General features: G+C 37.5%; 1 protein-coding gene across 3 annotated transcripts; it reads left to right on the plus strand.

Moving 5' to 3' along the window:
• The first annotated feature begins 19 nt into the window (after positions 1 to 19).
• LOC107862442 (alpha-N-acetylglucosaminidase) lies at positions 20 to 25364 on the plus strand. 3 transcript variants are annotated; one of them, XM_016708030.2, is made up of 20 exons: positions 20 to 407; positions 867 to 943; positions 1074 to 1122; positions 1661 to 1883; positions 1976 to 2097; positions 3333 to 3418; positions 6659 to 6753; positions 7197 to 7278; positions 18941 to 19047; positions 19189 to 19219; positions 20319 to 20436; positions 20705 to 20752; positions 20991 to 21100; positions 21772 to 21874; positions 22457 to 22555; positions 22966 to 23076; positions 24070 to 24314; positions 24403 to 24640; positions 24719 to 24797; positions 24946 to 25364. In XM_016708030.2, the coding sequence occupies exons 1-20, from the start codon at positions 195 to 197 to the stop codon at positions 25209 to 25211; spliced, it is 2502 nt and encodes an 833-aa protein (XP_016563516.1). In that variant the 5' UTR covers positions 20 to 194; the 3' UTR covers positions 25212 to 25364. The 3 variants fall into 3 exon arrangements, with proteins under 3 accessions (XP_016563516.1, XP_016563517.1, XP_016563518.1); XM_016708031.2 differs by lacking the exon at positions 1074 to 1122 and having other exon boundaries at positions 21 to 407; positions 1672 to 1883; XM_016708032.2 differs by lacking the exon at positions 1074 to 1122 and having other exon boundaries at positions 342 to 407.
• Positions 25365 to 26479: the final 1115 nt, after the last annotated feature.

The following is a 26479-nucleotide window of genomic DNA, read 5'->3' on the forward strand; positions in this document are numbered from 1 at the left end:
GGAATTAGCATTCATTAAGCCCTTTTGATTTAAAAAGGGAAAATCGTTATTCTATACTTGTTTGGCCTGCAAAATTTGTCTTCACTCCTTCAACTTCCACTCCATTGATACTCAGACGAATATGTCTCTCATTTCCACTACTATAAACCTCTCCTTCACCAATCACTTCAACTCAACAACTCTCAGTTTCAACTATGGATTCCATTTCCTTAATTTTCATCTTCTGCGTTTTCTGCTTCTCTATAGCTAATTCGTCCACTCTCGGAATCAACTACGTTTCGCCGCTCCTCGAAATTCAGGAAAGGGAACGTGCACCTTCTTCAGTCCAATTAACTGCCGCCTACGACGTCCTCAATCGCTTAATTCCTTCCCATTTTTCGAGCTTTCAGTTCCTCATCATCCTCAAGGTGCTTTCACAAAAACATAATTTGTTTGAGAATTTTTCAATTATCAAACGTAGTTATAGTTTGAATAGTTACAAAATGTAGCAAACAGTTTATGAAATTCGCTCTGTAAATTGATACAATTGTTTCTGAAAATTCAGTGCGTATCACGGATACAACAATTCTCTGTGCATTAGTAATATAACGACAAATACAAAGCGAATTTTGTATCACTAATACAGAAGAAACTGTTGTATCACTAGTAGGAGAATTTCAGAAACTCTAGCTACGTTTAGTAATTTTTAAAATTCTTACTATGTTTGGTAAATGTAGAACTATATAAGTTTGTCTAGTTAGGAAGTTATCCCATTAAGATGAACACGGTTCTTCTCTTCTTAGCTATTTGTTTAAAATTTTAATAAATTTTAATACATTGTAGCAGCAAATTAAAGAGAGTGTCATATTTGTCATGCCTCATCGTAGGAATATTGTGGTGGAGAATTTTGCTTCAACATAAGCAACCTCCCTGGTTCAGCTCAAGATGGTTCTCCTGAAATTATGTAAGTTATAATTTTATTTATGTTTCCAAAAGATGGTGATTTACAGGGACAATATCCTTGAAGTACCAATTTTTGTTTTATATATATAACCATAATTTTAGGGCTTCTTTCTCCTTTCTGTTGTATGAAGTTTCACGGACCAGCTATTATTAGAGGCTGGAGATGATGAAGTAGTTCTGGTAATTATCTTAATTTGAGCAATACAAATATACAATATAATTAGTATGATAATTTCGTAGTATTCCTGGTCAGGTAAGTAGTCAAAGTCTTCTACTGCGTCCTGGCAAACAGTGGATTCTTCGCAAGCGTGTTTAGGCATGTCTGCAAGCTAGAAATTAGTCTGTTACTTAGTATGGTGCATTTGGTATAGATAAACTCTTTCTATAGTTTCTCTGGAAATTATGAAAAATGTTTTCACCCGTTTATTCTTCTTTACCATAGAAGTGATGAAAATAGTTGATTGAGTTCACCTCTTAACATAAATACATTACGTGTGAGTCCGGTAGGTAGAGAGCTTTTTATGAACTCATTGTCTGCTAAACATTTAATATTGCTTGTCAACCATTACAATTTTGTTATGTCATTTGTAGCAGAGATAATATCATAATTACAAAGAAGAAATGTTTTGTTCTCCATTTTTTTAGATTTAACCAGTCTTAATCTCTTTTATACATAATTTATTGCTCTCAAGTGGAACACTATTAATAATCTATCCAGATGTTACGCAGAATAAGTGGAACCACAGCAGTAGATATATTGTCCGGTCTTCATTGGTACTTGAAATATTGGTGTGGGGCACACATATCATGGAGCAAAACAGGTGGAGCACAATTAGCTTCTGTACCTGACCCTGGCTCTCTCCCTGCTGTTCAAGATGCTGGAGTCGTAGTAAAGAGACCTGTTCCTTGGAGCTATTACCAAAATGCTGTCACATCAAGCTGTAAACCAACTTTTCTTTTACTTTCTAGACACTTTCTGAATCCTCTTCCAGATGAGGAGGTATACTTAAAACTTTTGTGATTTCTTCTCCAGATACATTTGCTTGGTGGGATTGGGAAAGGTGGGAGAAGGAGATTGACTGGATGGCTCTCCAGGGAATCAACTTGCCATTGGCTTTCACTGGTCAAGAGGCTATATGGCAAAAGGTCTTCAAGGTATTTCCTTTGACTCTAGTTTCACATTGATTGTCTTAGTTGAAGATTCAAGTTCGTCTTACTGGTTTATGTTGCATAGGATTGAGAGTCTTCCATTTCATAAGGTTAAGTCATATGGAAAATTCATTAATAAGTAAATTGATTTCCTGTTAAAATTTCTTGATAAGATTTTTCGACTAAGCTTGTTGGAGAGTGGAGACTGTATAGCTCTATCCAAAAGAACTTGGAAAATTGTTGACTCATTTAGCAGTATGGAGCAATTATGTAGTTGTAGATTAAACGAGCAAAAAGGATAGAGACTCTAATGGAGTTCGTTCAAAGAGATCAATTTCGGTAGAAAAAATTGCAGATGCCGGGTGAAAGGTTTAAGTCAAAAATTTTGATATAGAAACTTAAAAACTGCTTAAGTTGATGTAGAGATCATTTGGATTGGCTTATTTTTTGTGTTTTTAAGCCAAAAATAGCTTTTAAGAACTTTTGTAGTGTTTGGGTAAAGCAGAAAAGTGCTTTTAAGCACCCGTTTTTAAGCCAAAAAGACAAAAGTAAGCCAAAAGCGATGAGCCCATCCAAACAGACTCTTGGTAAAGTCATATTTATCTTCTGGAATCAGCCTAGCTCTAATGGTCTGATGTAATGGAACCTTTATCTTTGGCTAGTACGTTGACGAAGGGCAAATCAAATTCATCAATATTTATATAGATGCTACTGTTGATGATATGAAATTGATTGTCATTTATACTTTTATGATGTCTCTGACTCTGGATACTTAAAAGTCCACTAGTGTGTGATCTACTGCTCCATTTTGAAGATACTTCTAAAACTTCAACTTTTCTGTTAAAATCTTCAGTTTGCTATAGTGGATATATGCTTTTTGTAGAACATGTTGAGACTTTTGGTGTAATATTAAATCTCTTTGGAGTAGCCAAGGATGTGGCCTAGTGGTCAATGAAGTGGGTGCAAACATTGGTGTTCAAGGTTCGAATCCTAGCATAGACAAAAAAATGTTAGGTGATTTCTTCGCATTTGCCTAAGTCTAGGTAGAGTTATCCGACATCTGTACCGGTAGATAGTAGGTACCTATTGAAATTGTTGAGGTGCGCGCGCGCTGGCCTGTACATCAAGGTTATCCAAAAGAACTATTTAGCTGCTTCCGATGTAACATTGGTCTTACGGTGTCCTTTGTTGGCTTGATTTTGTGTACTTATATATTTGACAAATGGCTTTCGTTTGTGCAGAACTTCAATATTAGCACTTCAAGTTTGGATGATTTCTTTGGAGGTCCAGCATTTCTTGCATGGTCACGTATGGGAAACCTACATAAGTGAGCTTCTAGTTCATTTGAAGAAATGAGTTCTTTTCGCATCATGCATTGCTATCAGATAGTTGGAGTTTTTGCAATAAATTCATCTTGTAGAAATTTTAAAATTTGTATTGCCTAAACAAGCCACAGGAAATTAATGTTGTTATTTTTCAATGCTTAGTTCATGCAAGAGCTATTCTTTGTGACCAGGAGGTCACGGGTTCAAGCAGAGGCGGATCCAGGATCCGGACTCTCCGGGTGGCAAGTAAAATTGTCAGCTGGTACATTTACGACGCTTGTTGCCCTGTTTTAATCTGACCAAGATAGAACCCACGACCTTTGACCCAACAAAAGTGACATTTTACCACTTGCACTAGATAGTGCTTTGATATTGTGAAATTAAAAAATGATATGTTGCTTTGGTATTGTGAAATTAAAAAATGATATGCTACGTTTTACCACTTGCACTAGATAGTGCTTTGGTATTGTGAAATTAAAAAAATTAAAAAATGATATGCTGCTGACCGAGATCAAACCCACGACCTATTACCACAAAAGTGACACTTTGCCACTTGGACTAGATAGCACTTTGGTATTGTGAGTGGCAGATTTAATATTTACTATATCAGTCTAGATATATACAGGCTTAACAGAAAACAACAACAACAAACCCAGTGTATTCCCACCTAGTGGGGTCTGGGGGGGTAAGATGTACGCAGTCCATACCTCTACCTCTAAAGAAGTAGAAAGGCTGTTTCCGATAGACCCCCGGCTCAAGTCACGAGATACCACACAAACTCATAGTAAAGCACAGAACTAGATTACATAACATAAATACGGCACCCATAAGTATTAGAAAACAGAGGAAAGCACACAGATTCGTAATAAAACATGGAACACGGAATCATAACAAGAATAAAACCCCCACCAAGTAATTCCCCACACTAGCGACCCAAACCGGCCCTAGTCTTTTGCCCTAATTCGCGTCCTCCAGACCTTCCTATCTAGGGTCATGTCCTTGGTGAGCTGTAACTGCTCCATGTCCCGCCTAATCACCTCACCCCAGTACTTCTTCGGCCTACCCTTACCCCGCCTAAAACCATCCAACGCTAGCCTCTCACACCTACGAACCGGGGCATCCATGCCCCTCCTCTTCACGTGTTCGAACCATCTCAATCGGGCTTCTCGCATCTTGCACTCCACTGGAGTCACACCAACCTTCTCCCGGATAGTCTCATTCCGAACTCTATCCCCTCTAGTCAGCCCACACATCCAGCGCAACATCCGCATTTCTGCCACCTTCATTTTTTGGATGTGGGAGTTCTTAACTGGCCAACACTCCGCTCCATACAACATGGCCGGACGGACTACCACCCTGTAGAATTTGCCTTTCAGCTTGGGCGGCACCTTCTTATCACACAACACCCCCGACGCGAGCTTCCACTTCATCCATCCCGCCCCAATACGGTGCGAGACATCCTCATCAATCTCACCGTTACTTTGGATCACGGACCCGAGATACTTGAAACTATCCCTCTTACATACCTCCTGTGATTCCAGCTTCACTACTACCTCATTCTCCCTCCTCACGTCATTAAACTTGCATTCCACATACTCTGTCTTGCTTCTGCTCACCCTGAACCCTTTAGACTCAAGAGTTTGCCTCCATACCTCTAATTTGTCATTCACACCCCCTCGAGTCTCATCTATCAGAACTACATCGTCTGCAAAAAGCATACACCAAGACACCTCCCCTTGAATACGCTGCGTCAACACATCCATCACCAACGCAAACAAAAAGGGACTAAGAGTAGATCCCTGATGCAATCCTGTCAAGACAGTGAAATGCTCTGAGTCTCCTCCCGCCGTCCTCACCTAAGTTTTCGCTCCATCATACATATCCTTAATTGCTCTGATATATGCCAGCGGTACTCCACTCACCTCCAAGCATCTCCAAAGCACCTCCCTGGGGACTTTGTCGTAAGCCTTCTCCAGGTCGATAAACACCATGTGCAGGTCCTTCTTCCTTTCCCTATACTGTTCCACCAACCTCCGCACCAGGTGAATTGCCTCCGTCGTCGAGCAGCCAAGCATAAATCCAAACTGGTTTTTCGAAATAGACACTATCCGTCTCAGCCTCACCTCGACCACTCTCTCCCAAATCTTCATAGAGTGACTCAATAACTTAATCCCCCTATAGTTATTGCAACTCTGGATGTCACCCTTATTCTTATAGAGAGGGATCATGGTACTCCACCTCCAAGCCTCGGGCATCTTTGCCGTCTTGAAGATTTCATTGAACAATCCAGTCAACCACCTTACACCAGCCTCTCCAACGAACTTCCAAAACTCCACCGATATCTCATCCGGCCCCGTCGCCCTACCCCTTCGCATCCTGCGAACAGCCTCTCTAACCTCTTCTACCTTAAAACGTCTACAATAGCTAAAATCCCGACACTCCTCTGAGTGCTCCAGTTCCCCTAACACAATAGCTCTATCCCCTTCGTCATTCAAGAGCCTATGAAAGTACGACTGCCATCTATTCTTAATGTGGCCGTCCTCCACCAACACTCTACCATCCTCCCCCTTAATGCACCTCACCTGATCGAGGTCACGACCCTTCCTCTCCCTAGCCTTAGCGAGTCTAAACAACTTTTTCTCCCCTCCTTTCCCCTGTAACCCTGCATACAAGCTCTCAAAAGCGGCCGTCTTAGCTGCCGTGACTGCTGACTTAGCCTCCTTCCTAGCTAGAACCTAAAAAATAACTAGATAGCACTTTGGTATTGTGAGTGGCAGATAAGATTGAACCCACGACCTATTGCACACAAATAGTGGCGCTTTGCCACTTGCACTAGATAGTGCTTTGGTATTATGGGTGGCAGATTTAATATTTTAATATATCAGTCTATATATTCCGTCGAAGTTTGCGGGTGGCGTGCCACCCCCACCGGCCTTAATAGATCCGCCCCTGGGTTCAAGCCTTGGAAACAGCCTCTGACAGAAATGCAAGGTAAGGCTGCGTACAATGCACCCTTGTGGTGGGGCCCTTCCCCGGACACCACGCATAGCGGTAGTTTTAGTGCACCGGGCTGCCCTTTTTTTATTTAGCATGGCTTTTCAACAGAAAATATATTTTTCTGGCATTTAACTTTGTTTCATTGGTTCAATAGTTACTTCTCTTATAAGAAATTTGGCTCGCGTGTTCTTATTTCTACTATATTTCTGTTCTCTTGAATTTCTAAAATAATGCATCTATCATAGATGGGGTGGGCCACTGCCACAAAGTTGGCTGGATCAGCAACTCATTCTGCAGAAGAAAATTCTTGCTAGAATGTATGAACTTGGGATGACACCAGGTACAGCTATTACTGTGTTTTAAAGCACTCTTAAACTCTCCTGTTTTTCCTAACTGAGAAAGATACGTTTCAAAACATTATTTGGGTTGAAGGAGTCAGAAGTTGATCATGCATCTATATTTTATACAATTTTGATGATGTAGCGGCACAGTTTTTACTGAAGAAAGAAAAATATGAGGATGAAAGTAAGCTATATGGTTACTTGTCTCGTATACAAAAGTTAAGCTTTCATAAAATTGTGTAGTGCTTCATGTGAAAATCTTTATACATTGAATATGATCATGGTAACCTGTTTCTTGTTTAATCCCTAACACTTTCTTGATTGTTTAAACCAAATTAAGAAATTGCTAAAAAAATAAATTAGGATCTATATAGTGTGCCATTGACCTTTGTGTGTGTTGCCTTGGTAAACTATTGTTGAGTTGATTTCATGCATCTTTCAGTTCTTCCAGCCTTTTCTGGAAATGTTCCAGCAGCACTGAAGCATGTATTTCCATCAGCAAAGATAAGTCGTCTGGGAAACTGGTATATATACTTCCTCCTATACTTTGACACAAAGTACTAGATTGGTGATTAAATGAAGATATGCCTCTATCTACTATTTTCTTTCCTTTATTCCATTGGATTCTTTCAATCTTTCTATTGGATTTCTTGTGGAGATAACTACAGATAATCAGCTAGCTGGAAAGATCTACCTTGTAATCATGTTTTGTTATGCTATTTCTCCTTGAGCTTATCTTCATCTTACTTTTTCTTGGTCCTATGTAATTAAATTAATAGACACGTTGCTTTTCTTTTTGATCTGCTTGTTCACTGTCTTTTTTTTAAAGTTCATTCACAATCTTTGACTATGGTCATCTTTTTAAATAAGTTGTATTATTGGGAGATGAGGACCTTATTGAAATTTATGTCACACCCCTTTTTGACCAAAAAAAGATATGTATTTTAAGTTCGAAAGAGTTTTATTATTAAGGTGACAAAAATGAAAAATTTGTTTCGAAAAAAAAAAGGATTATTTACATTATTTTTTTCTTATTCAGAGTCGCCACTTGGCATAATCCGGTGTGCCAAGTCACCTTTGGAAAATCCTTTTCGAAAAGGTTTGACTCTAAAAATTGATCCGCGAACAGAGATTCCGGCTAAGGAATTCTGTTGACCGAGGGGAAGGTGTTAGGCACTCCTCGATCCCGTGGTTCGACCACGGTCGCTTGGTGGAGCGTATCAGCTAATTTGACATTACAAATGTACAAAACCATATAAACACACAAAACAAGCAAACAAACAAATCACACAAAATTCAAAACAAACCAAAATAATGTTCAGTTCAAATTATACAATCCAAAATAAAAGAGGCGCTGAAATATAAAATCTATTCTATTCTAAACTAATCCTAAACTAAACTTCACCCGACGTTACGGGCCTTGATCATGAGCCTCCTTTGCGTACATGCTACTTCGGGGCATTCTCCGAATAAATCAATACAAATCCTTCGGAGCATTCCCCGGCTAAATGAGTACAATTTAAACTTTTCGTGCAATAAAGTAGAAAATACCATTCACGCACATATTCAAACACTCCAACAAATCGTTATTCCTAAATTTGCCTACCCGGCGTACGTTTGCCTACCAAGTTCAACGCATCACAATTCTATCATGTTCAACATTATCGATACATCAAAATTAATCAATATTCATTTTCCTCCATTTTTAATCCCCACCTTAATTCGTTCTCAACCACGTGATTAACCCATTTCAATACACAATCCACCAATCGAGAATAACGAAAATTCACTAATCATGCTTAGCACATCACACACCCAAATGTCACCAACAGTTCACATCAACAAACAAACCACGGTATCTAATCACACGCAATCACAATCACATAAGAATTAAATGAAAGAGAAGAAAGAATTGGACCTTAAATTTGAAGCTTTCAAACTCAATGTTTTTCGAATAAAGAGAGTCCGCACCCGGAAACCTCGAGCCGAACCTTAACACCAACAATCCAACTCGACAAATAATGACCCGTTCACCGTCACTTTTCACGCCGTTACTGTTCACCGGTACTGTTCACCGCGCCCCTTTTTTTTTCTTTTTTTTTTCTTTTTGTTGTTGTTGTTCTTGTGAGGAGGATTATTTTGTGATTGTTGTTATTGTGGAGAAGATGATGATCAAAGAATGAACCTCCCTTTTTTCCCTCTTAGAATTTTTCTTTTATAATGGGCATGGATTTGTTATGATGTGGGAATTTTGGTGGGTCCCTCATATATTCTTTCTTTGTGGACTAAAAAAAGGAGGGGGATCATATGGGTAGTTAGGGTGGCGATGGTGATGTGTCATTTTTAATAGGGAGGGGTTGTTAGAATAAGATAAAATTAGTTAGGAATTGTTATTTTTGTCTTTTTGTGAAGGGGTTATTACATGGGTGAGGGCACACACTAAGACAAGGGTAAAATGGTAAGAATGCTTTCGGGAAGGGACAAAATTATGTGTCTACATCATGTCCCTCTTTGCAGGTAAACACAAAGTGTTTTCATACAAAGAAGTAGACAATGAGATAGAATTTTGACCTGACCATTATTCACAGGGATGAAACAAAAGGAAGAAGGACGACCGAGTTGGAGAGTCGAGTGAGGTCCTGTCGAGGCTCCGGTCCACGGCTCTTTCATTACGTCAAAAATGAAAATTACAAGTTAAAACATAAATGAAATTACAAAAATCCTATCTATACAACTTCTGTTGAACTCCTGACTTAAGTTTCATCACCCTATTCTTTAGGCAGGCTCCTGACTTGCAATTTCTTCAACTTGTTGCTTGTTTTTCCAATGCTTCACCTCATTGCTTAACTTTCAATTTCTTCACCCTGTTCTTCAGGCGGGCTCCTGACTTGCTATTTTTCAATCCGTTAACTTTCATTTTTCACCTTGTTGCTTTGTTTTCAACTTCTTCAGCTTATTGCTTGACTTTTCATTTATTCGCCCTGTTCTTCAAGCGGGCGCCTGAAATCACATCAAAACTAAAAGAAAATTATCCCAAACAAGAATTATTATAAAGAGAAATTTCGTTTGCCAGAAAAGTGAAGTTCAAAAAAAAGAATTAAATTTTTGCCCCAGTTTATTATCAGAAGACTTATGGGAAAGTCACATCATACCTACTTGCATGTTGTAATGATGAATCAAGACTCTGACCAAGAAATGCATCTCTTGAGAGTAAAATTGAATAACCAAGCCTAGGAAATGCGTCTCCTAAGAATTAAAGTGAGGGATTCTAACTAGAAAGTGCGTCTTCTAGAGATACAAGTTTTAGTTAGAAAGTGTGTCACCTAACAAATGAAAACTAGCAAGAAAGTGCGTGTCCAAAGGATTAAGTGCAATAACTTGACTAGAAAGTGCATTTTCTAGAAATCAAGGGGACTGCTAGGATGTGCATTACCCAAAAGCAAAGTTCGAATTACCTAATCAAAGAAATGTATCTCCTTACCAATGTTGCTTGAATTATCAAAACAAGGAAGTGCATCTCCTTACCAATGCCGCTTGAATTACCAAACCAAGGAAGTGCGTCTCCTTACCAATGCCACTTGAATTACTCAAACGAGGAAGTGCGTCTCCTCACAAATGTTTCTTGAATTAACCAAACAAGGAAGTGCATCTCCTTACAAATGTTGCTTGAATTGCCCAAGCAAGGAAGTGCGTCTCCAATGTTGCTTGAATTACCAAAACAAGAAAGTGCGTCTCCTTTGGAAGTGCGTTTCCTTATGATAGCGCTTGAATTACCAAAATAAGGAAGTGTGTCTCCTTACAAATGTTGCTTGCATTGTCCAAACAAGAAAGTGTGTCCCCTTACAAATGTTGCTGGAATTACCCAAATAAGGAAGTGTCTCCTTACAAATGTTGCTGGAATAACCCGAACAAGGAAGTGCGTCTCCTTACAAATGCCAATCGAATTACCAAACAAGGAAGTGCATCTCCTTACAAATGTTGCTTGAATTATCAAACAAGGAAGTGCATTTCCTTACAAATGTTGCTTGAATTTCCCACACAAGGAAGTGCGTCTCCTTACAAATGTTGCTAGAATTACCCGAACAAGGAAGTGCGTCTCCTTACAAATGTCGATCGAATTACCAAACAAAGAAGTGTGTCTCCTTATGATAGCGCTTGAATTACCAAAATAAGGAAGTCTGTCTTCTTACAAATGTTGCTTGAATTGTCCAAGCAAGGAAGTGCGTCCCCTTACGAATGTTGCTGGAATTACCAAAATAAGGAAGTGCGTCTCCTTACAAATGATGCTGGAATTATCCGAACAAGGAAGTGCGTCTCCTTACAAATGCCAATCGAATTACCAAACAAGGAAGTGCGTCTCCTTACAAATGTTGCTTGAATTATCAAACAAAGAAGTGCATCTCCTTACAAATGTTGTTTGAATTTCCCACACAAGGAAGTGCATCTCCTTACAAATACCGCTTGAATTACCAAACAAGAAAGTGTGTTTCCTCACAAATGTTGCTGGATTTACCAAATAAGGAAGTGTGTTTCCTTACAAATATTGCTGGAATTACCCAAACAAGAAAGTGCGTCTCTTTACAAATGTTGCTAAAATTACCAAAACAAGGAAGTGCGTCTCCTTACAAATGCCGCTTGAATTACCATGGGTTTGAATACCAAATATGTGCAGCAACATTGCCTCTTGCATTTGTAGAAGTGAGAATATTACGGCTCTTGATGTTTAGGCTTTGAAATCCTTGATTCGAAGGTAGCATGTGTTCCTATTTCATACAAAGAAAACTTGTTAGTTTAAAAACATGGTGGTTGGTTTGTGGCTTAGCTTTCACGACAATCGCTTTTGCCCCCGTCACATTTAACCTTGCTTCCAACCATTAACATAGGTCGTTGACTTGCTGCATCATTGACCCAAACTCAGATTATTAAGAGTAACTCTGAAACAAACACAGTATCTCTGCTTTGCCATGCTCCTCAAATAAACCCTTTGAACGTTGTTATTTTCATGAATTCCCAGACTTGTTAGTTGACAAAATTTGTATGCCTTATTTCGGCTAACAATCATGTCTCTTTTATGTGCTGACTTTTGTCTTGCTTTGTGCAATTGGAGAAGCTGGTAGCAGTTTTGAAATATTTTCTCACTTGTTTTGACAAGGACTTGACTCAAAGACAAGAAAAAAAATGACAGTGATTTTTATTTGGACAACTGACCCAAGAAAAATAAAAATAAAAATATAAATAAGAAAGAAAAGACAATGAATGTCCCCATTTGAAACAAAGAAATGAAAAGTTTATCTAAAAATAACTGTCAACTCTAATGATTATGGCATGCATTTTGGATTAATCTGCCTGATCTTTCCATCCACACCTTCCACCAGTTGTTGTTGGGTTAATGGCCTTGAAACTGAGTTGCTTCCTTGGGCCAATTACATTTGGAGACCTCATTCGGCTAGTGGCACCTTGAAGGGTTTTCGCCAACAAACCTCTCTTATTTTTCTCTCAGCTCACCATCGTCTTATGGTGCCCGTAAGGGTTTTCACCGAGAAGACTCTCTTATTTTTATTTCTCTCAACTTACCATTGCCTTACGGTGCCCATGAGGGTTTTCACCAATAAGACTCTCTCATTTTTATTTCGCTCTTGATTCCTTGTGCTGAGGAAGATAGGTAGTTCCCAAATACATCATCATATCCCTTTCATGCTTTGCCTTAACATCCCCAAAGATTGATCTGAAGGTCTTTCTTTGGTTGTAACTTGGCTTTTGGATAGGGTTAGAAAGAAAGGATGGCATGAGGCCCAAACGACACTTGAAGTGGGTTAGGATTACAATTTTTGGAATCGACTCAAACAATGAGGATTAACTCATGCCCAGTTTCTTTTGACTGGGTGATTCTAAATTGTTTATTTGGTTGGACCGAGTCCTTAGTAGGGAAGCCTACGTATCTCACCTCCGAGAGAGGAGAATCAGGTCACGCGTAGTTCTGGCAGCTTGTTCTTTTGATTTGATTTGATTTTTCTTTTTTTTTTCTTTTATTCGCTCTTTTCACTTTGCGATTCTTTTTTCTAACTCTATCTTTCTTGACACTCTTTTTTGGAAACATTTTGTCTCTTTTTTGTAACATTTTGACTTTATCTTTTTACTCGACACTATTCTTTGAACTTTGCTCTATCTTGATTCCAAAAGAGGACTATGAAAGAAAATAACACTAAGGCTCAAATGGGGTAAACAAAGGATGACACAATGTTTGGATAGCAGAATGAAATGCCTTCATCATATCAATCCTTGAGAATGCAAGTACATAATATGCAATTGGAAGTGAGAGATGAAGATCATTTGCGACATCTTTTCAAGCAGATTGAGTCTGTGCGTCACTGCTTCTTCTGTAAACTCCACCTTTGTTGTACATTCCTCACATCAAATGACTCATGCTTTCGTGGAGCTGCTTATCTTCTTGTTTCTCTTGATATAGGGATCACACGTCCACTATTTGACCTAATTGGGACTTGCCTTTCGATCGATGACCAAGTTGTTCTTGTGATTCTCAAAATAATTGCCTTAACTTGTCACCAAATGTCTTAACACTCTATCTATTTTCTCATATGCTCTCTTTTTCTAACTTTAACCCTTTTATTCAATGTTCATGCTTAAACTGGATTTTAATATCTGGCTGAAAATTTCACTAGCATGTCATATCACTAGAGTCAACACAAAATGTAAGATGTAAAGAAAACAAACAAACAACACATATTTAAAACACAAAGGAAAATGAGACACTTCATTTAGTCGAAACAAAAGATAGAAGGGTTTGAACATAAACAACAAAAGGACAAAGCAAGACAGATCCCGAACGACAACCCTGAAATAATTCGGAGAACAGAAAATAAAACAAAATAAGCTACCAAACCCCTTCCTAGTAAGGAGAGAGGTGACTTCTCAATTGCTCAGCCTGACATCTTAGTCACTGGTTTCCATATCAGCATGACTAGAGCTTCCCTCACTGTCAATGTTCTGCACCATGGTTGATTTATCTTGAATCATCTTTTCAATTTCTCTTTTTAAAGCGCGACAATCTTCAATACTGTGACCCTGAACATCAGAATGATATGCACATCCTACTTTAGGATCAAAACTTCTTGAATTCGGGTCAAGAGTATACCCAAGGAGAGGAGTGATCATGCCTCGCTGTGCCAATCTCTGAAATAAACTGACATACGACTCTCCAATTAGTGTGAAACTATCCCTCAATTTCTGCCTCATTTCATTATTTAACTTGGATCGAACATCGGGCCTAGAAGGGCTTTGGTATGTTTGTGGAATTGGAGGATGACTTTGAAGATTTGGTGCACGCCATTGTGGGTAAGGAAGGAGTTGAACATATGGTTGTGCGCAATATACTAGATATGGCGGTCGGGAAACGGAGTATATTGGATTTTGAGAGTGATTATGGAGAGCTTGGGTATGAACTTGGGCTTGAGACTGACGGCAACGACGACGTCGTCTTCTTGGATGTGCCCGTTCTCCAACTACAATAGCAGTGTCATTTTTCTCATTCTTCTTCCCTCTAGGTTCCCTCAATTGATTGCAATATTATCCCAAATGTTTCACGGATTTCTCATGCCCATCTTGCTCCTCAAATTTCGACATCTCAAAGATTGGAGGAAGGTTAGCACTTGAAGGCATGTCCCAGTCTTTGTATGAAACATCTTCTTTACCCGTAGGTCCTAGAGAATTTTTCATAGCATTTTCTGCACTCTTTATTTTTTCAACCATTTTCTCCGACTCTTCTGGAACACTGGACTTCTTGTTAAGAAATTTTGGTGGTTCAGTTAACTTAAAAAAGCAGGCTCAGGAGTATAATAATGATCACCAAAAGTATTGAATATAAGTTCACTAGCAGCATGGGGACGCACAACCGTTGGGCGAGCCAGTGTGGAAGTCCCAGTAGAAGATTGAGCAACAAGATCGCAGACGACATTTGGTGTTGTGAATGTAGCAGGCTTATGCTGAGGAGCTAGAGGAAAAGTGGTGGAAGTATTGAGATGCTTTTGGCTTGGAATGAATTCTGAGTCATGTTGCGGTGCATCAACAACAGTAGAAAACTGACTTTGAGATTTTGGTGGAAAACTCGAGGTATTTGTAGGATCAATAAAGGGAAATAGAGTAGGAGGCAACCCACTGGTCCAAGCTCGATACATTTCTGTCATTTGTTGTCTTAGCCTCCCAATCTCTTGCTTCAAACTCTCGTTTTCCTGATTCTTTGTTTGATCCATGATGTCACTCTCTATATCTTGGTTAGACACAACTAACCCTTTGGATTTGGTGTGATATGAAGGACCAGCCAGAATGCCACAAACCAACCACCTTAAACTGACTCAATAAAAAAAAACAAATGTGTTGGAGTTCAACACTTTTTCAAAACCTCTTTTTCTTTTCTTTTTTTGTTGTTTTTTTTTTTTTGAAAAGATCACCGAACCCAAGAACGGCGCCTACGTATCTCACTCTCGAGAGAGGAGAATTAGGTGTGCGTAGTTAGTGAAATCTTGCCAAAATAGCCAATTAAACTCTTTTTTCTTTTCTTCTTTTACTTTTTTTTTTTTAAACTTTGAGAAGAGAAAATAACAAATTGTCAAAAGAATTGACGAAAATCTTTTTGAATTTTTCAACTTTAACATCTCTATACAATATGAAACCTACGATTACCAAAGAAAAATCTTTTTGGATTTTCGATTTTGAATTTCATATGAAAGTGAAACTTGAAACTATTAAAGAAAAATCTTTTTGTAGTTTTCTCTTGGAGATGTATATGAAACACCTATTCTAAATGAAGAGTGAATAATTTTTTTTTTTTTTTGAAATAAAATCCCCGAACCAACAATAGGTTGCCTACGTATCTCACATCTCGAAAAAGGAGAATCAGGGGTACGTAGTTCGTCCAGATTGGACAATTAATTATTAAATAACAGGCTAGACCCTGACTTAAGAGACACGACCCAAGACAGACGATGAACCATGTTAATAAAATCTTTTGAGTTTTCATTTTGATACTTCACAGAAAAATGACATCAACAACTATGAAAGAAAAATCTTTTTGGTATTTTCGTTATACGAAATGTAAAAATTTTCTAACATTTTTTTTTTTGCATTTTTCTTTTATAAACACATCCTATGAATGAAAAAATCTTTTTGAAGTTTTCGAATTGTGAATGCATGCTAAACGAGACAAAGGAAAATCTTTTTGATGTTTTTGAGAAAATGAGTGCGAAAGGTAAAAAAGTCCTTTTGAATTTTGGAATTGTGAAAAATAAAAGCCATAAAAAACTCTAAAAACTACGAAACACTTTTTGATTCATTCTTTTCGACTCACTTTTTCTATTTTTTTCTTTTTCGTTTTTTGCCTACGCACCTTACTCCTAACAAATGTTTTTTTTTTTCAAATCAGTCCGTCAAATGACCACGTTACCCTTAAAGATGCAACAGTTAGCACGTAGGGATGCTTTAGAGGTGAATCTCCTACAAAGGGCCATGTGGGTTCCGCTAGGTCTCAGTATAATGCACAGAAGCATGACCTAAAGGCTGACCTACGTTGTGGTTCACTAACAAGGCTGTTCGGGGGAGCGTATGGTCGATAGTGGCTGCTTTGCTTTCCACCTACTCCATAACACCGACGGCTCCCCCCTAAAATAAGGATGACTCAACTAGAGGTCGTGTACAACACGTGTACTATGGACTTGTTGCAGAAAGAAGGCCTGGGGGTAGACACATGATGCCAGATATAAAAGTGGTAACATATAGGATAAATACTGTACACAAAGAGCACGAAAACGCACAACAGTGATAACAATAACACAAACAATAATCACAAACAATGTTTATACACCCATAATGTCAAACAAAGCCGATACGACTCCAAAAATAAGACCGAATTCTGAAAAGATCCCTAGCAGAGTCCCCAGAGCTGTCACACCCCTTTTTGACCAAAAAAAAGATATGTATTTTAAGTTCGAAAGGGTTTTATTATTAAGGTGACAAAAATGAAAAATTTGTTTCGAAAAAAAAAAGGATTATTTACATTATTTTTTTCTTATTCAGAGTCGCCACTTGGCATAATCCGGTGTGCCAAGTCACCTTTGGAAAATACTTTTCGAAACGGTTTGGCTCTAAAACTGATCCGCGAATAGAGGTTCTGGCTAAGGAATTCTGTTGACCGAGGAGAAGGTGTTAGGCACTCCTCGATCCCGTGGTTCGACCACGGTCGCTTGGTGGAGCGTATCGGCTAATTTGACATTACAAATGTACAAACCACATAAACACACAAAACAAGCAAACAAACAAATCACACAAAATTCAAAACAAACCAAAATAATGTTCAGTTCAAATTATATAATCCAAAATAAAAGAGGTGCTGAAATATAAAATCTATTCTATTCTAAACTAATCCTAAACTAAACTTCACCCGACGTTACGGGCCTTGATCACGAGCCTCCTTTGCGTAAATGCTACTTCGGGGCATTCTCCGAATAAATCAATACAAATCCTTCAGGACATTCCTCGGCTAAATGAGTACAATTTAAACTTTGCGTGCAATAAAATAGAAAATACCATTCACGCACATATTCAAACACTCCAATAAATCGTTATTCCTAAATTTGCCTACCCGGCGTATGTTTGCCTACCAAGTTCAACGCATCACAATTCTATCATGTTCAACATTATCGATACATCAAAATTAATCAATATTCATTTTCCTCCATTTTTAATCCCCACCTTAATTCATTCTCAACCATGTGATTAACCCATTTCAATACACAATCCACCAATCGAGAATAACGAAAATTCACCAATCATGCTTAGCACATCACACACCCAAATGTCACCAACAATTCACATCAACAAACAAACCACGGTATCTAGTCACACGCAATCACAATCACACACCCAAATGTCACCAACAATTCACATCAACAAACAAACCACGGTATCTAATCACACGCAATCACAATCACATAAGAATTAAATGAAAGAGAAGAAAGAATTGGACCTTAAATTTGAAGCTTTCAAACTCAATGTTTTTCGAATAAAGAGAGTCCGCACCCGGAAACCTCGAGCCGAACCTTAACACCAACAATCCAACTCAGCAAATAATGACCCGTTCACCGTCACTTTTCACGCTGTTACTGTTCACCAGTTACTGTTCACCGGCGCCCCTTTTTTTTTTTTTTTTTGTTGTTGTTGTTCTTGTGAGGAAGATTATTTTGTGATTGTTGTTATTGTGGAGAAGATGATGATCAAAGAGTGAGCCTCCCCTTTTTCCCTCTTAGAATTTTTCTTTTATAATAGGAATGGATTTGTTATGATGTGGGGATTTGGTGGGTCCCCATATATTCTTTCTTTGTGGACAAGAAAAAGGAGGGGGATCACATGGGTAGTTAGGGTGGTGATGGTGATGTGTCATTTTTAATAGGGAGGGGTTGTTAGAATAAGATAAAATTAGTTAGGAATTGTTATTTTTGTCTTTTTGTGAAGGGGTTATCACACGGGTGAGGGCACACACTAAGACGAGGGTAAAATGGTAAGAATGCTTTCGGGAGGGACAAAATTATGTGTCTACAATTTAAATGGTTAATTACAAAGTTTTAGTACTGTGATATACATTTATAATTGTATGGCTGTATCTTTTTTTTGAATAGATAAGTAAGCTTGTCATGCAATTGTATTTTTTCTTACATTTCTTACTGTTGTAAGAAAATAGGTAGTTTAAGAAATAAAAATTGTTTCGACTGATCCTTGTTGATGATAACATGACTACGATTTAGAAGTTGTTAATTTGCTGAAAATATTAGACACTATTCAAGTATAATGTCCAATTAATTCCTAAGTTTCTCTAATGATTGATTCGCCGAGACAAATATATCTATTATGAAATGGTGTCAGATGGTTATATCTGTTTCTAATAAGTGATGCAATTATGAAAGATATCACCCAATTGTTATGTTTTCGATTAAACAACACAATATACCATGAGATGAGCTATGAAGAAGTTTAAGTAATACTGTCAAATACTTGTACTAGAAATGATAACCTAACGATGTACCTGAGTCCTGGACTGTTGATGAAAATGAAGTGCATAATTTGCATAAGCATAATGCTACAATTATCTGCTGTTTATTTTCAATTGATTATTGGTTTCAGGTTTACTGTGAACAGTGATCCCAGATGGTGCTGCACATATCTTCTCGATGCAACTGATCCTTTGTTTGTTAAAATTGGAAAAGCATTTATTGAGCAACAGCTAAAAGGTATAGTAATATAGAATTCCTATCACCATTGGACCAATCACAATCTTATTCTGATGCTGTCATTTTTAAGATTTTGTAGCTCAAATAAAGTTTTTTTTTCTCTTTTATTATTTTCTGCTGGGGCCAACCGTTGATATTCAGAATATGGAAGGAGTAGCCACATATATAACTGGTAAGTTGTTCAGCAATTCCATTATTGTCAGGTAGAAAGATTGTTTTACTATTGGTGATATTGAGTTATATTGTCATCCCACATGGGGTTGTGTAAGGGTTCCAAAGGGTTTATATAAATTTTGGGCCACTCCATTCATCTCCTTGCGGTTTTCCTTTGGATGCTCAAATTCTTTCCCAAGGGATAAGTCGATGATACATCCAGAAAATTTATGCTATTCAGCAACTAATACTGGGGGTAGTTTGCTAGCTTTATTTATGAGGCAGGCTTCTATGTTGCCTGTATTACTTTGGTACACAGATCAATTGGTTGCTATTACAGTATTAGAAAGCTGTAACTGCATGGATTAATTCTGGGCACTAATAGATGGTATTACCTTTTGATTTTGTATGATATTGAATTTCTTACACTTCATCTTCTTCAGCGGCAGTTTTCTACTGCATTATTCAAAAACATATTTATTGATATACTGACTAAAAAGATCCATCTTTTACCTCCCATTTTCTTATCCCAAATGAAAGAAATAAGTGAGGAAATTAGCAGTAGAAGTCAAAAGTAGATTGAACTGAGAGACAGAGTGAGAGAGTGAGGTGGCTGATAATAAGGCTGCGAGAAGGTTTTCCATGTTCCTTTTGCGGATTCAGGTAGGCAGGCCGCAGGGGGCATCATGGCACCGATCAGTCCTTACCTTTTTGTATTTTGTACTCGACTCAATTAGGTTATCATAATATATGAAAGAAATCCATGATTTTTCCTTTGCTAATTTCTAAAGACAAAATCTTACTTCTATTATCTCACGTTATATTGATAACTAGTTGCCATAGGTTGGTCAGTTTCCATGATTTTTCGTTCCTTCAAATATTTAGAACCTGTTAAACTCTTGACATGTCAGCATAAGTGGCTATTTCTTCATCTCCTTTTTCAAAAGGTCCTCTTTCCATCAGATATGATCTCCAACTGCCTAGCATCTTTTGTTTATGATCAAGGACTGACATGCTTGCATAGAGCTATCGTGATGGTCACCATGTGGTAATAGCCTATCTTTGTAGCCTTGCCCAACTTTGTCTCATCCTAGTTGGAAAATGTCAATCTATTGCAGTGATACCTTTGATGAGAACACACCTCCTGTTGATGATCCAGAGTATATCTCTTCGTTGGGGGCCACAATCTTTGAAGGAATGCAACGTGCTGATTCTGATGCGGTTTGGCTAATGCAGGTGAAAAAGCTTAACTCTTTAGTAGCAGATTGTTCAATGATTTGGAAATCTCTAACTTTTATGTCTACCGGTTTCAGAGCCTCTTTTTAGTTCTTCATTTGGGTATTAATTTAACATCCTGGCTTCACTTTGCCTGAATCATTTTAGTGTTAGTCTACTCCTCTGGCATGGCGCACACAGTTTGTCTTCAAACTGATGATATCAAAGTGTTATCCTTGTTGATCGTGTTCTCTTTTATTTTTGACAATGATTTTTTTTATTTTTCTAGGGATGGCTTTTCACTTATGATCCTTTCTGGAGACCTACACAGATGAAGGTTGTACATCTTAGCCTATATTTCCCTCTTTTGAAATATGTAATGTTCATGCTGGTTACTTTATCAAGAAAAAAAAGATTTCATGCTGATTAACCGAAGCATATTGCGTATTTCCATTAGCTGTTTGATATTGAGACATGGTAACATGATGTTTTGGATAAATTATAGAATGCTCAATGCCATCAAAATTTTGCCCGTGTCCTTTCAAATTTTAATTATCTGCATTCGCATTTTTCAGGCACTTCTACATTCTGTTCCTCTTGGCAAGTTGATCGTTCTTGATCTTTATGCTGAAGTTAAACCAATATGGGCTACGTCAAAGCAGTTCTATGGCACCCCATATATATGGAAAGTAACATTGCTATTTTTCATTTGTGCATCTGATGTAGTCTTCAATGTCATTAAGTTCTAGATAGTCATTCCAATAGTTAGCATGTTATTTGCTCAGTTCATCTGGCCCATCTCAGATGGAACTAATCTTAAAGTGGTCTTTTTGGCTGGATATGTCATATATTTCATTGAATGACTTGGAATGGTGTTTGTTTGGATACAGTGGAATTTTTTTTTATCGGTTAGGTTAGCATGTACGTTCTGAACTGGTCCGCAGAAAGTAGTTACATAGATTATTTCTCTATGCATCATGAATATAGGCCATGATGTCATGTCAGGCTGCTGTCAATAATAAGCATGTCTAACCTTCGTTTTAAGTGCATTAGACACCATAAAAGTTCGACCATGAAGTCCATAGAAGTTCAACTGATGAGCAAAAATCTCATAAGGTGGGTTTCTGGTGTACTTAGCAGTAATTCTTACAAGACTTGAAATCAGTTCATAGCCTTACTCTTTCTAGAGATGAAATACTGTAACTTTCTGAGTTATGAGGTTGGAGCCTTCTCACCAGCCTTAGCTCAGCCTTTTTCCAATCAATGGAGCTAGTATAATAGATCTGGCCACCTGAAATTTGTCTTTCCTAAATCCTATCTTAGTTTGTATTCACGTTTTTTGTTCCACTATCTCAGGTGTATGCTACACAATTTTGCTGGTAATATTGAAATGTATGGAGTTCTTGATGCAGTGGGATCAGGACCTGTTGAAGCTCGTATAAGTGACAACTCAACCATGGCAAGTTTGGTTGTACTCATATTAGGTTTTCATTCTGGTTATACCTGTGTACCCATCTAAGTTGCGGGGACTCTTCACTTCTGATGCTACACCCGTGTCGGATTCTCCAAAAATACACTACTTTTGGAGAATCCGACACGCACCCGATGACATTTTTGAAGAGTCTGACCAGCGTAGGTACCGATGATACATAATTATACGGAGGTTGCCATTATCTGGATCCTTGATATCTTGATCTGTTAGGATCTTTGAGCAATGTAGCTGAGTTAGTTCCAGTGCTCATGTCCAATTCCATCAGTCTCTTCAAAGAATGTTTCTGAAGGGATTTCAAAATAAAACTGTCTGGTGCTTCCTTTCTCATAGATTTAGAGATTACACAAGAGGTTAGGTGATCTAGGTATAATTATAAGAGATTATTTGTTCCATTGGTGGTGTTGGAATTGGATCTGCAATATACACAATTCTATTAGGATCTTGTTCATGTAATTCTATTTGTCCTGTATCTCAGTCCTTTCCTTTTTTAACATTTTACTGAATTTTTTTCACCGCATCATACTCTTAATTTCATTTTCTCGCCTAAAGGTTGGTGTTGGGATTTCAATGGAAGGCATTGAACAGAACCCTGTGGTGTATGATCTTATGTCTGAAATGGCTTTTCAGCATAGGCCAGTTGATGGCAAGGTAAGATTATGGTTTTATGTATAATGCTGGAATTTATCATTTGATTTCTTCTGTATGTTTTCCGTTTTAGTAAATTAGACCCTTTGTTTTTTATATTCTAATAGTAATTTCCTTTCACTTATCAGTTCAAGCAAATGTATTTGAAGAAGTGTGTTAGCTATAAGAAAGCTCCAAACTTCTTTGCTTTATAAATTGTATGTAATAGCCTTTCTCCTCTTATTCAGTTTTGACAATTGCATGGTCAAGATTCTTCCAGATTTTGCTATGTTGACGAGTTCTAGAGTTTTGAGAGACAAAGCAGTTCAAAGTAGCACGTTTTCGTGTCAGAGTACTTCTATAAGTTGTCGGTTGAAATGATGATTATGTTTGCATATATGACACCTAATAAGTCAATAAATCACTACCTGTAGGCTTGGATAGATCTGTACTCCAGAAGACGCTATGGGAGATTTGTTCAACCCATGCAAGATGCCTGGAATATTTTGTATCATACCATCTATAATTGCACTGATGGTGCTTATGTAAGTAACCTGTTTATTGCTGACTTATACTTTCAGTGTGGTGTTTATGTAAGTAAACTCTGTATATTTGTCTTGTCCTTCCACTAAGAGGTACTTTAAGGATCTTTAGTGACATAAGATATAAATTAATGGAAGCACTGTTTTCACTTGACATATGATAGTATCGTGTTTATATCTGATATAATTAGGTGGGGGTTTTCAAATATGCTCCTCTTGAAGTACTCTGACATCACCTAGGGACTAAAAATATTGGGGGATCGGAAGGGATAGCTACAATCGGATTGTGGATTTGGTTCAAGACAGATTTATTCATGACAAGTGCGTGGAGAACAATTAGGATGGTGTAAGTTGCTAATGGAGAAAAGAAAAATGAAAATGCAAAAAATAGCACCATATCAAATCAAAATAATAGAATCTCCTAAGCATTGTACTCCCTTCAAATTTTAAGGGGCTGCAAACTGGTAGTTCTCGATGGAGATAAATCAAGCGTGATAGTTCTGTTGTGTATGTTTGTGCACTATTGCGAAGTCAACATGGTTATTATTTGCCCTTTTGAGTAATTTCTAGTATAGTGCCTCATTTCAAGATTTGAATTCTAACTGAAGTAATGCTATCAGGAAATTTGAAATTACCGATCTAGAAAAGTAAATCATTTGTTTTTTGTCATTCTCATTCTCTTGTCCTTCACTATGTATGTGCATTGTTGGAATTTTTTTCTGTACATAACTTGTGATATGGTTATAAGATTTGGCTTTTTCTGATACTAGGGATTGGTTATATATTTTGTTAATTTCCGAACTTTGATCTGGTTCTACTTCAACATACCAAATGTGCATGCACTCACTTGCTTATGCCGCCAATACAGTAACATGCATCAATCTTCAGAATACCAGAAACTCATGTTTTTATCATCATACATTCAGAGACACTTATTTTTTATGTTCAGGATAGTAGTTTTTTATGTTGAGCATTTCCTTTGTGATTCTGGTGCAGGACAAAAATAGAGATGTTATTGTTGCATTTCCAGATGTTGACCCAAAGTCCATTTCGACACAGCAAACAGTACTAAACTATACCCATGATCAATATGGAAAACTATATTTAAGAAGAGCTACTCTGGAAGAACCAAATGATTCCTATGATAAACCTCATCTTTGGTATTCAACTTCAGACGTTATACATGCACTAAAACTTTTCCTGGAGAGTGGATATCAACTATCTGACAGCAGTACTTACAGGTTGGATATGCTAGTTCCTCTTATGGTTCCTACTTAGTTCCTTTTTTCACTCCGTGATGATAGTGTTTGTTGATCTCAATCTTCTCAGGTATGACCTCATAGACCTGACAAGACAAGCTTTGGCTAAGTACGCAAATAAACTATTCTTAGATGCTATAGACGCATATAAATTGGATGATCTGCATGCTGTTGCACACCTTAGCCAAAAGTTTCTAGGCCTTGTGGAAGATATGGATATTCTTTTAGGATGCCATGATGGATTCCTTCTAGGACCTTGGATAGAGAGTGCAAAAAAACTTGCTCAAGATGAAGATCAGAAAAGACAGGTAGAGGCTCCCTTAACTAAACACCTTTCATGCTTAAACCATGACGAACTAGTAACTTGAATGGTGGACAATCTGCAGTTTGAATGGAATGCAAGAACTCAGATCACTATGTGGTTCGATAATACTGTGGAGGAAGCTAGTTTGCTTCGCGATTATGGTATGCAAAATATCCAATCTTGTACAATGTCATGTAGTCATGTTTATTTTCTGGAACCACGAATGGATTAACTTTTGGAGGAAAGAACTTTGTTAGTCGTCACACAAGATTATTGTTGACTCCTATTTTTCTTTTTTTTTTTCTCTAGGTAACAAATATTGGAGTGGGCTATTACGAGACTATTATGGTCCTCGCGCAGCAGTCTATTTCAAGTATATGATAGAAAGTTTAGAAGGCGGCCATGGCTTCAACTTGAGAGCTTGGAGGAGGGAGTGGATCAAACTTACAAATAGTTGGCAAAGTAGCAGAAATGTTTTTCCAGTCGAAAGTACAGGAGATGCCCTTAATGTATCACAGTGGCTTTTTGAGAAATACTTGCAAGATTTGGGATCACATGATCAACAAGCTTCCTAATGGATATTGTACTATAGATATCCCCTGCCCCTAATACATCTCATTTTGGTTTCTGCAAGAAAAATATTTCATCATAAATCATAATTGATCGATGTGATGTTCAAGCAATTGTAGTTTTGACGAATGAAATGAAAGCCTCTCTTTAATTTCATATATGCATTCATCAAGTCCAAATTACGAAAAGTGAAGCAAAAGTCAAGAAGTAAGAACTTGCAGCAAAGAATCCAAAAATTATTTTACAATGGAAATTTCATTTTGCGTAGGGTGAAGAGAGAGAAGGGCAGGTGGGTTGAGGATGCATGGTGAAAATTTCCTCCTAAAACTCCTATTGAATCCTCAACAACACCGTAGACTAATTGTTTTTAAATTACAAAAGTTGCAACATCTATTTTTCTTTGAACGTATTGAAAGCTGTGGTTTACTTCTAATACCGTCGTGTAATTCAAATTTAATCGTTTTGTCGACAATTCAAATAAGACGGTTGGCTTTGTGTTGGACTGTTGGTGGAATTGACTATAGAATAGAATACACATGGAGATTTAAAAAAGATTTAATGGTCGAAAACATACATCACACCGCCTAAGTTCGTCATAGATAGCGTGAACACTTGATAGTTAAAGATGTATTTTGATAAATAATTATAATAATTTAGGAAGTAAATGCACAGAATAATTCAAATATAAGATTCAAAAATTCTAAGATGTTTTATTTGCTTGAACAACGGTATTCCTCAACTAGAACAAGAAAACGTCATTGGGCAGAAATGTCAAATGACGGGAAAAATAAGAAGCAGCACTAAATGAAATTAAAGAGGAAAGATTCGTAGGTGCCTGCAGATTGTATACTTTCATTCGGCCAAAAAATCGTGAGCTTTGTGGATAAAGTTTGTTACAGTCAATAAATACACAGCGTCAATTCGTCATCATTCTACATTCTAGCTCCTCTCTTGCTGACTAGCTCAATGTTCTGTCTATTTACCAAACTGTCCTAACATAATATACACATAATACGTGCCTAAACAATATACTAAAGCAAAATTATGACAACATATATATATATATATGTTACTTAAAATGTTTTTATAAGTCTATTTTATATATAATAATATATTGCTATGTTATGCTTTGGAGCATCTTTTCCTTCTTTTCTTGGTTCGATTCGGAAAAGTCAGAATTTTTATTAAGGGATCGAAGAAATTTCAGTATCTATTATATATACATAAATATCAACTTTAACCATATATAATTAACATAAGTTTCCGCTGATGA

Source organism: Capsicum annuum, chromosome 3 (assembly GCF_002878395.1).
Source record: "Capsicum annuum cultivar UCD-10X-F1 chromosome 3, UCD10Xv1.1, whole genome shotgun sequence".
In the NCBI taxonomy this organism is placed as follows: Eukaryota; Viridiplantae; Streptophyta; class Magnoliopsida; order Solanales; family Solanaceae; genus Capsicum; species Capsicum annuum.